Source organism: Eucyclogobius newberryi, unplaced genomic scaffold, assembly GCF_026437365.1.
Source record: "Eucyclogobius newberryi isolate DKJ021-1_F unplaced genomic scaffold, fEucNew1.0.hap1 SCAF_1, whole genome shotgun sequence".
NCBI lineage: Eukaryota > Metazoa > Chordata > Actinopteri > Gobiiformes > Gobiidae > Eucyclogobius > Eucyclogobius newberryi.
This window is the reverse complement of record NW_027315723.1, coordinates 19164754-19176027: the sequence shown is the minus strand read 5'-3', so window position 1 is coordinate 19176027 and position 11274 is coordinate 19164754. Positions and strand designations below refer to the sequence as shown.

Genomic DNA, 11274 nt, shown 5'->3' with positions numbered 1-11274 from the left:
GTTCACATTTTGGATTAAAGTGTAGATTCTGGATATTTTATTCGTATTTAACCTCAATGAACATTTCAAATGTTGTTTTTTATAGTAAAGCTTTAATAAACATCAACAAATCCTTAAGCCCCAGATCAGTTTATAAAGTACAAGTATCACCTAAATTCTGAAAGTGCCACTTTATACACTAAATGTTTTTATGGGAGAAAATGGCCTTTGAAATCTTATAAATCTAATATGACGATAGAAATGCAGATCTTTATTCTTCTTTGGTGTTTCAAGCGTTACATTATTACATCATTACACTTTATTCTTTAGACTTTATTCCAGAGCTGACTCTTCTTCTGTAGCTTTTTCTTGCAATTGTTCCTCTGTTAGAGTGGCGTAGTGTTTGTGACGTCACAAAGTACTTTGTGACGTCATTGTCCTTCTTTGTTCTATGGCGCGTGGTAACAAAGCGTTACATTATTACACTTTATTCTTTTGCCTTTATTCTTTATTGTTCAGACCGTTGTTTCCAGATCAAAGCGTGTAGCGCCCTCTGCTGGCCCCCTCGCAAGTCTCGCGTGACTTCCCCCGACGTGAGAGGGGAAAAAATGCACAGCTGCGACGGGATTTGCGGCGACAAGGAGCGAAGTTGTTGTTGAAGCGGGCGCACACGCACACGGACCACGCACACGGACCACGCACACGGAGCAGGACACGGAGCAGGACACGGAGCAGGACACGGAGCAGGACACGGCACGAGCGGGGGGCGTGTGCGCATTCAGGGCTAAAGCGGCGTGGATGAAACAGACAAACTGGCGCACTACAACATGGCATCGGGAGACACGCTGTACATCGAGACAGACGGCTCCGAGATGCCCGCGGAGATAGTGGAGCTGCACGAGATCGAGGTGGAGACGATCCCCATCGAGACCACCGTGGTGGGCACGGATGAGGACGATGAAGACGACGAGGACGACGAGGACGACGACGACGGGCAGCCCATGATCGCGCTGCAGCCGCTGGTCACGGACGACCCGAGCTCCATGCACCACCACCAGGAGGTCATCCTGGTGCAGACGCGCGAGGAGGTGGTCGGCGGGGACGACTCGGACATGCACGCGGACGGCGGCGGCGCGTTCGAGGACCAGATCCTCATCCCGGTGCCGGCCCCGGGCGTAGAGGACGAGTACATCGAGCAGACTCTGGTGACTGTGGCCGGGAAAGGCGCGATGGGGCGCGTGAAGCGCGCGGGCGGCGGCGCGAGCGGCAAGAAAGCGGGTAAAAAGAGTTACCTGAGCGGCGGGGACGCGGCGGGACGCAAGTGGGAGCAGAAGCAAGTGCAGATCAAGACTCTGGAGGGGGAATTCTCCGTCACGATGTGGGCGTCGGGTAAGTACGGCCACTTGTTGTGTTTGTGTTGCATGTGCGGAGGCCTCGCGTTGTGTCGGGGCGTTGTCCGCTGCGCACGGCTGTTTCCCGCACGTCGCGTCGTGTCGCGCGGTTTAACGCGTCGGTCAGTGCGGGTTTTGGAGGTAGAACCCGCGAGGAAGACGGCTAAATGTTTTTGTTTTGAAGGGAAGCCATGTTTTAGGTGTTACTGGGCGCCGCCATATTCCCCGATAGTCGTAAGTATGGCGGACAAAGATGGCGATGGCGACGGTGCCGAGTGGCGGAGGCGTCGCGGCCGCAGGCCGCAAACACGCGCCGCGCACTCGCTTAAAACGCGCAATCTTGACCAAACGGTTCGCCAAGTCGACCCGTGAAGCCGCTTTGACGCGCAGAAAGAGCGTGACGTTTGCCGTCTTATTTTGGTCGATTTAAGCTGCGCCTGGCGTCGGTCAACCGGCTCCGAGCGCGGCGCCGCTGACCTAGTTCTGCTCCAAACGGCTCGTGATGGAGTTTAAGAGAGTTTCGAGCTCTAAATGAAGAGTGTTTGTGGGTCTGAACAGTTTAAGTCTGTCTTTCTTTGCACATTTGTGAGTCCCGCAGCTGCGTCCTGAGCGCGGGCTGACAAATGCACTATTCATTTGTTTTTGTCATTTTTATCACTCAAATAGAGTTTAGTCTTAAGCTTTTACCAGTCAGACTTTCTTCTGGTAAAAGTATTCGTTTAGATTTTATTTAGTCGAAATAAATGTCAAATTTCTTGCACTGCAATTGTATTAATTAATCTTTAATTGTAAAATGTATTATATATATTGGGACTTGTCGACTATATTAAAAACACACTAATTTTTAAATTATCATCTACAGACTCTTAACACGCGTAAACCGTTATGGTATTATTACATCAAACTGTCAAAAACTAGTTCTGATTTTCATCAATTATTATACTTGTTTGTTCTGAAATATTCTCAATCTTTAGTCACTTTTATTTAATTGATAGTGAATTAAAAAGTCCAAATCTGCAATTGAAATAACTGTTTCACTTGTTGACGTCTAAAATACTTCTAGTTTCTATGTTCTTCTTAATATAGTCTCTTTTTAATCCTTATTTGGGCCTGATATTGGAGGTTTTTAGAGTGTCGCAATAATCTAAACTTTCTACAGTTGTCATTGTTTATTTGTGTACATTTGTCATATTTATGCCATTAACACCTTTAGCATTTACTGTTTAAACCGTGTGGTGTGTGCATCTGTATGAATTGTACATTTATCTGAACATAGCCATGGGAAACGTAATAAAACATTGAGGAAAAAGTGATTAAAATGATGTATTTTGCTTCAACAAATGTGTTTTTTTATACCACAGTTTATTGTAGATTAATCTGTTGGACCTTTATCACCTTAATATTATAATTATATTATTTATTTTGTAATATGTAATCAATTTAACGTACATTTACTTATTTTTTATCAAATCTGGTTTATTGTAGTGCAGTAATAGTGCTGAATTGTCTGTATTTAGTTAAATTATTACTCTTTCCACGGCTATGACTTGGTGTCCTTGTGTTTGTAGTTAGTTAAAGCGTGTATTTTATCCGTTCAGTCTCTGTAACATGTTCCTAGGTTACTCTGAAGACATTGATCATGAGTCGGTGGTGGAGGAGCAGATCGTGGGGGAGAACTCGCCGCCGGACTACTCGGAGTACATGACCGGGAAGAAGCTGCCCCCTGGTGGAATCCCGGGCATCGACCTGTCCGACCCCAAACAGCTGGCCGAGTTCGCCAGGTGAGTGCGACATGTAGAACCCGGCGCCAGATCATCACGGTGCGACTGATGCGCCAGGGTTTTAATGTATGTAGAACCCGGCGCAGGGTTTTAATGTATGTAGAACCCGGCGCAGGGTTTTAATGTATGTAGAACCCGGCGCAGGGTTTTAATGTATGTAGAACCCGGAACAAGTCTATTTTTTCTAACGGAGTCCAGATGACTACAACTGAAGCTTTTTCTACTAAAGACTAAATTAAGGCTCATTTAAAACTGAAAAAGGTAGATTTTTATTCAATTTGAAATCATTTTCTTTCTGATATTGGAAATTATTGATACGATCTAAATGTGACGATTTTTGACTCAATTATATTAGATTATATTACAACAACCACTACAAAATTAAATTAGACAAAACAAGACTAAATTAAGGGACATTTTAACAGTAAACGGTAGATTTTTATTCATTTTTCTTTATTATACTTTAAATACTCTCATTCTAGAAGCCTCCAAAGTCTCAGTGTACAATAGAAGTAATTGCTTCACTTCTTGTCAATTAATTTAAAAAATTGCGCTGACTCGTCAACTACTAACATAATCATTAGTTTCGGCCCTAGTTATTTAATTGTGGTTAGATCAGGGGCGCACCAGTCCAGCTTCTTCAGATCCATCACAGACTCAGCACTTTAGCTCATAACAGATATTTAAAGTATTTAAAGTACACAGTCCAGTATTTGTCAAACGTATCCAATGTAGCTGGAAGATGAACTGCAGTCGAATCAGAATGATAATCTCCCTCAGTCAACAAAATATTCTTCTTCTGCATAAAAAGTGCAAACGCTGTAGTTCAGATCTGTTCAAACCTGTTCTTCCATGTTCAGTTCAAAGGCCTGTCTCAGGTTTGTGTCCTTGATGCGTTCAAAATGTGAACTTTGAACTGAATCTGACACAAATCTAACCTATGAATCTAATAATTATCACTTTAATATTTCTCCCAAATGTTGCAGCCCTGATTCATTGTGTTATGTGATTATTCTTTATCCTGTAAGTCACCAGGGAACAGCTTTGTGTAAATAAAAAGTATGAGGCATTCATGGTCAAAATCATACAATAAATAGTCTTTTTACTTCATTACATTTATAACCAAGATTTTCTGCTCTGTGCACATCCTTAGAATATGTTTTATTTTTACATTATTCATCCCTGGCTCCAAAAAATATTACACATGTTTCACCTCCATCGACTCACAGAAAGTACATTTATTATTACAGACAATAGACCTGTTTGGACTTAAACTAAGCTAAATCCAGACTGAACTGTACTTCTGTGGGTGTAATTCCTCATTCGTCCAGGAGGGTTCCATTGTAGACAGATTCAGTTGTATCATCAGTTTACAATAGGGAGTAGATGGCCCATTACAGGGCTGATGGTAAACAAAGAGGTTTAGTTTCTGGTGAAACCAAAAACACCCTTTATCAGCCCCGGTTCACTGCAGAGCTGGGCTTGTTGTGTCATTAGCAGAAAACACAAACGAAGAGTTACTTATTAGACAGAAAAAGCCCAAAGTTCAAAGGAAAGGCCGGACTCGGACCCGGCCCGATCAATATGTTTGTAACTGATTATTTATTTCCACAGGATGAAACCCAGAAAAGTCAAAGAAGACGATGCTCCGCGGACAATAGCCTGTCCCCACAAAGTAAGTGCTCAGAAACACACAAACACTGGCATCAAAAAAGAATAAACTGCTTTATTTTCATCAATAATACACTATCTGTAAATGTTTTCTATCTAGACGCTTTTACTCACATTTAAACTGTTATTTATTTGATTCATCACATTTAAATTTAATCAAGAGCCAATCAAATAGTTAAAGGTCAGTTTTGGAGGTCAGACTTTGTAGAGTAACATTTCACATAAAAGTGTCTTCTTGTTTTTAATACTGAGAGTGATTTTGATTCGTTTGTAAAATGGCGCTGCAACTAACTAGCGTTCAACAGTTCATTCTATTGAACATTGAGACTTTTTAAACACGTTATTGGCCAAACAAAGGTTGAACTATGTGACATGGCTTCTGCATTGAGAATATTTACCAATTAAGTGTATTATTGCTTCTTTTTTTGACCTTCTGATCGAACAATGTCTCCGTCTTTGCGCAAAAATACGGTTTGTTTGTGTTTTTAGAGTCCGTTTAGTTCAGATAATGATCAAAATACAGTTATTATTTACCTTCAACTTAACCATCAAAACGGAGGAAAAGACACTGTAATATTAAACCTTTGGTGGATTTGCCGTAACTCGTGGCTCTCTGTCGCCCCCCGCAGGGCTGCACAAAGATGTTCAGGGACAACTCTGCGATGAGGAAGCACCTGCACACCCACGGGCCCCGCGTCCACGTCTGCGCCGAGTGCGGGAAGGCCTTCGTGGAGAGCTCCAAACTCAAGCGGCACCAGCTCGTCCACACGGGGGAGAAGCCGTTCCAGGTGAGTCGGAGGGTCCCGCCCACGACCGCGCCCCTGTAAAAAAAACGCTGTAAAGCTCGAACGGGCTTTAATTCAGCTCGTGTGTCAGAAGCAGGATTGATGAATTTACTGTGCGCTATGTGTTTTTGAGGGAATACATAGACGTTTAATGGCGATATCAGAGATTTATTTAGCATTTCTGCCCAAGCTCTAAAACCGGGTTGTTATTCGTTCTTCTGTGGCTCAAGAACTGAACGTTATTATGTCTCAAACGAGTTAAACTGAGGTAATTGTCAATGGAATAATCAGTTTTTTAAAGACTCAAAAACCCAAATATGAACAATTGGTGTTTTTGATCGAAAGTATCGCCTTCGCTTCATATATTTATGATAAAAAAGGATTGTCAGTTTATCCCGTGACAAATGCTCATGTTGTTCATTCACTTTGTTTAGGCTCTTTGGATTGTTTAAAGTGTGAAATAAATACAGATTTTCAAAAATACGTTGTAAAAAAAAAACCTGATACAAAAAGTCAAAATATTCACGATTTATGTGACGCAGTGAAAAGAAATCACTGTTTTACATTTAGGGCTTCACAAAGTCTGCACGAACGCGACAAACGAAACGTGCCTCAGTAACACCACGAGGTCTCACGAATGTACAGGGTTTGAACAAAAACCTTTAATTTTGGAGAATATAAAACACAGAAGACGAGCCCAGAGCGAAAGCCAAAAGAACGACTGTAACCACGGCTGGTTTAAATGAAGGGAGTGTCTAAAGAGCCGCGGAATAGCCATGTTATTTTGTGCCGCGGCTCCTGAAACTGCTGTGCTATTTGACCGCGCTGCGGCTCTGCAGCCATTGGCCAAGTCCAAGATTACCTTTGATTTAGTTTTTATTTGACAGAGTTTAAGAAGTAAATCCAGGTTTGTTTTTAATAGAACAGAAATGATCACGTCAAAAGTGAATTTTAAAAAAAAATATCCGGGGCAGAACTTAACGACCGTTTTGTCATTATTTCCAACATCGTGAATCTGTATTTTAACCATTTCTCCTCCTCTTGTCTCTTCTTTCCTCCTCCTCTCTCCTCTTTCCTCCTCTCTCCTCTTTCCTCTCTCCTCTTTCCTCCTCTCTCCTCTTTCCTCCTCTCTCCTCTTGTCTCCTCCTCCTCTTTCCTCTCCCTCTTCTCTCCTCTCTTCCTCCTCCTCTCTCCTCTTGTCTCCTCTCTCCTCCTCTTGTCCCCTTTCCTCTTTCCTCCTCTTCTTTTCCTCCTCTCCTTTTCTCCTCTCTCCTCTTCCCTCCTCCTCGCTCCTCCCCCTCTTGTCTCCTCATCACCCCTCTCTCCTCTTGTCTCCTCCCTCTCTTGTCTCCTCCCCCTCTTGTCTCCTCCCCCTCTTGTCTCCTCTTCCTCTTTACAGTGCACGTTCGAAGGCTGTGGGAAGCGTTTCTCTCTGGACTTCAACCTTCGCACTCACGTCCGGATCCACACCGGCGACCGGCCGTACGTTTGCCCCTTCGACGGCTGCAATAAGAAGTTCGCTCAGTCCACCAACCTCAAGTCGCACATCCTGACACACGCCAAAGCCAAGAACAACCAATGAGAGACGCCCCCGGAGCCAGCGGCCCCAATCGGACTCCAGTTCACTCAGAGGACGGCGCCGGCGTGCAGAGACTTTAAATGGTGCGGCGTCATGTAGCGTTTGCGGCGGAGAACCGGCTGCTCTTCTCGCCACTTCAAACGCAGCGAATCCATCGTTGAAATGAGCCTCAAGTGAATTAGACGTCGAAACATTTACTGATCAATGCTTAAGCTCCAAAACACGCCGAGAGAAGAGGTGCGGCGCCCCCGACTCGGCAGGAAGTGCACAAAAACAACAGGAAATGTGTGAATGTGGCGTTTCTGTCGCGTTCAGCCTCGTCTCGATCCAATTGGGTTTAAAAAAAAATCTCTTCTCGTTGATTCTGCCTAAAGAATAATCAAAATAAGGATAGTTGCGGCTCTGATTGTCCCACAGTGTGGCATTAAATAGACGGACGGGTCGGATCCGCGGAGGGGCGGGGCGTGTTTTTAAAGGTCTGTTTGTTTTTTAGCAATAAACACGATTGCAGTTGACCAGAGCAGATTTAATGCCACCTTGCGGAACATTCCGGACAGAGCGCTAGCGTCTCCATGGCGACGAGCAGTTGGGCGTTCCCCAACCGCTGCCCAACCCACATTCAGTTTTATAGTGACATCACCTTTAAACAGCTCGAACAAAGACTTAATTCACGAGGAGGGTTTGTTTTTGTGAATGACTTAAAGGGCCCACGATGGGGTTTTACCATGTTCCATTTTGACTTTATTTGGTGTATTTATACCTGTTGTACATATAAATTATAGTTTTACACCAATCGAGCAGGTATTTGTGGAGAAAACGTTGAGAAAATCTGTAGAAAATGACAGGAAGTGACATCACACTAGGGACATTCTAGTCAAAGTTTATGCAGAATTTACACAAAGAAACAACTTTTTTGACCCTTTAAACATTAAATCAACAAAATAAAGTCGCTATCATATATTTTTATTTGTCAATTAAAAATAATTGTGACATTAGATGAGTTTTGGCCCAGTGTTAGCTTGGTAAAATCCTAGTGTGATGTCATCAATTACAAACAGAAAGTGAAATTATGAACTTTTTAAAATGTGCTTTTCTGTGATAAAATTATGATTTTTAGCAAAATTCTAAATATATTTTTCTTAACTCCATCTCAGTTCAATGACTCGTCCGGCCTGTAGGGGGCGCTTCAATTCATCGTGAACAAACGGGTTCAATGGCGTTAATTAAGTCTTTGCTCGTGCTTCGTTAGCGTCGTTAGAGGGCGTCGCCGCGTTACATTGTGCACTTTTACGTCTCGTTTTCTTGCGTTTCTCCACGTCTTTACTCACTCGCCGTACGAAGGCGGACGACAAAACGCCGAGCAACCGTTTTGACCGGAACGCTGCGGGATTCGACATCGGTCCTTTGACTTTGTCACATGGCTTTTATTTTATGAGTGCACATATTGTACACTCGACCATGTTCAGAAGAAATGTCTTTTTCCTCCTGCTTTAGGAGATCGTACTTATTATTATGATTATTATATTATTACGATTATAAACAAACTTGTGTGGCCCGTTTCACTTATAGTGCGATGGGGAAAAGTGCAGTACGTACTTCTCCCACAGAATAACCCGTATACTTGTATCGTATGGCTGTATTCACTAGACGCTAGAGGTGTGATGACAACTAAACTCTTTAGTCAGTTCTCTTTTCTACAAACTGTCTTTACACAGATGAACACTGATATTTACTCCCCCTCCCGGACCCGCCGGGCCCCTGTGGAACGCGTGCCGCCGGGCCCCTGTGGAACGCGTGCCGCCGGGCCCCTGTGGAACGCGTGCCGCCGGGCCCTCACTATGTCAGAATGTATTGTACAGACTCTGGACGTTTTGGCCCTTTTTCCGTTGGTATTTTCATCCCTGTATCTCGACTGCCCACAATAAACTGGGTCATTCAAACCTGTGACGACGACGGCTGCTGCTTGTTCTTCTCTTTGTGTCTTCTGCTCGCTCTTCTCTTTGTTCTTCTCTTCTTCTGCTCGCTCTTCTCTTTGTTCTTCTCTTTGTTCTTCTGCTCGCTCTTCTTTGTTCTGCTCGCTCTTCTCTTTGCTCTTCTTTGTTCTTCTGCTCGCTCTTCTCTTTGCTCTTCTGCTCGCTCTTCTCTTTTTTCTCCTCTTTGCTCTTCTGGTTTCGTTGAGTTCTTGTCACATTTTCCCCGTCGGAGCGCCCACGCTCCACCGAAGAATCGACAAATCATCCATCAAGCTTTATTTTGGGCAATACTCGCTCAAAGTGTTGAACGACAAAGACAAAAGATACGTCACGTTGAGTCTTTAGAATGTTTTAACGGTGAGAAGTGAAGTTACTGAACCCTGAATGCACTTCTAGTTTCTAATGAGATCGTGTTTGATTATTTCACGATCTCGTCTGACTATCATTATCAATATTTATCGTTTGTGATGAACCTTTTTTTTGGGTTTGTGAGGATTTTTTAAAAACAAAAGGTCATTACGTAACTTATATAAATAATTATCAACACTTGAGTTTTTATTGTGCCATTTATATTTATTTTTAATTCTTATATATTTTTTATACATGTTATTTTTAAAGAATGACAAAAATGAATAAACAACAAACAGAAAAACAACAGCTACAAAACTCATGCTCATGTCCGTCCCACTTTGCTCACAGCCGCTTAAATTGGTCCAGAAGTAGTTTCACTATTATCGTTTACCATGGTATTTTCTATAGAAATATATCGCACTTTAAACCGTAATATTTAGGATCTGGTTTAGAAACTGGCATTTGGCTAAGGTTTGTTCTGCAAAAATCTTCTATAAAGTCCATTTGGGTTCGCTCGTTCTAATTTCCTTCTCTACGTTTGGTGGACTTTGGAGAAAACATAATAAAAGTCAGAAAGCGGCACATTTACTGCATCAAAACTGGGACCAAACCTGAACTAAACCAGACCAGGACTCGAACCAATGCACATCACACTGAATAAATCGTGATATTCAACTCATTAAACACAGCTATGATTTGATTGCAGTAACATGGTTCGCTTCTTTCCTGTGATGTATAAATACAGCCTTTTTTATGGTCCATAAATGACTTCATAACTCTCCCCGTGACATTTTATTAACGTTTGACAGGTTTAGCTTGTTTTCTCATCTTTTGTCATTTCTAATATTCATTTCAAAAACAAATACACAACACTGTTACAACATTTACTCGTTTGATTTTACCTCTTGAAAAATATGAGAAACTTGCCACGTTTGGATTCTCGTGGCCAAAATGCATTAAGCTCCCCTGCTCTTCTCCCTGTACACAAACTGCTGCACCTCCAGCCACGACGACACCACCCTCATCGCCACGACGACACCACCACCCTCATCGCTATGACGACACCACCCTCATCGCCATGACGACACCACCCTCATCGCCATGACGACACCACCCTCATCGCTATGACGACACCACCCTCATCGCCACGACGACACCACCCTCATCGGGCTCATCTCGGACGGGGATGAGTCTGTCAACAGGAGGGAGGTGGACCGGCTGGTGCAGCGGTAACAACCTGGAGTTCTACGCCCAGAAAACAGTGGAGATGATCATCTCCACAGCCCCCCCCATCACCACTGTGGACTCCCTCCACTTTCTCTGCACCACCATCACCAGGACCTCAAGTGGGAGCCATCAGCTCCCTCATCAAGAAGGCCCAGCAGAGGATGTACTTCCTGCAGCAGCTGAGGAAAGACAAGCTGCCAGTGCAGATGATGGTGCAGTTCTACACGACCATCATTGAGTCCATCCTCACCTCCTCCATCACCTCCTCCATCACCTCCTCCATCACCTCCTCCATCACCGTGTGGTACGCTGGAGCCACAGCCAGGGACAAACAGAGACTACAGCGCCCTCTGCTGAGAAGGTGATCGGCTGCAGACTTCCATCTCTGCAGGACCTGTACGTTTCCAGGGCTCTGGGATGAGCAGGTCGGATCACACGGACTATATGAGCCACACCCCTCAGGCAGGAGGCCACTCCCCTCAGGCAGGAGGCTAAGGTCCATCTGGACCAGAACCTTCCGCCACAAGAACAGTTTCT

The 11274-nt window shown here is 43.7% G+C and overlaps 1 protein-coding gene across 4 annotated transcripts; it reads left to right on the top strand.

Moving 5' to 3' along the window:
- The first annotated feature begins 694 nt into the window (after nt 1–694).
- Nucleotides 695–7247, top strand: yy1b (YY1 transcription factor b). 4 transcript variants are annotated; one of them, XM_072440117.1, is made up of 5 exons: nt 695–1368; nt 2989–3151; nt 4778–4826; nt 5452–5610; nt 7007–7247. In XM_072440117.1, exons 1-5 carry the CDS (start codon nt 807–809, stop codon nt 7187–7189), a joined length of 1116 nt encoding a protein of 371 aa, XP_072296218.1. In that variant the 5' UTR covers nt 695–806; the 3' UTR covers nt 7190–7247. The 4 variants fall into 4 exon arrangements, with proteins under 4 accessions (XP_072296218.1, XP_072296219.1, XP_072296216.1 ...); XM_072440118.1 differs by having other exon boundaries at nt 697–1368; nt 3001–3151; nt 7007–7246; XM_072440115.1 differs by having other exon boundaries at nt 697–1368; nt 4766–4826; nt 7007–7245.
- The last annotated feature ends 4027 nt before the right edge of the window (nt 7248–11274 follow it).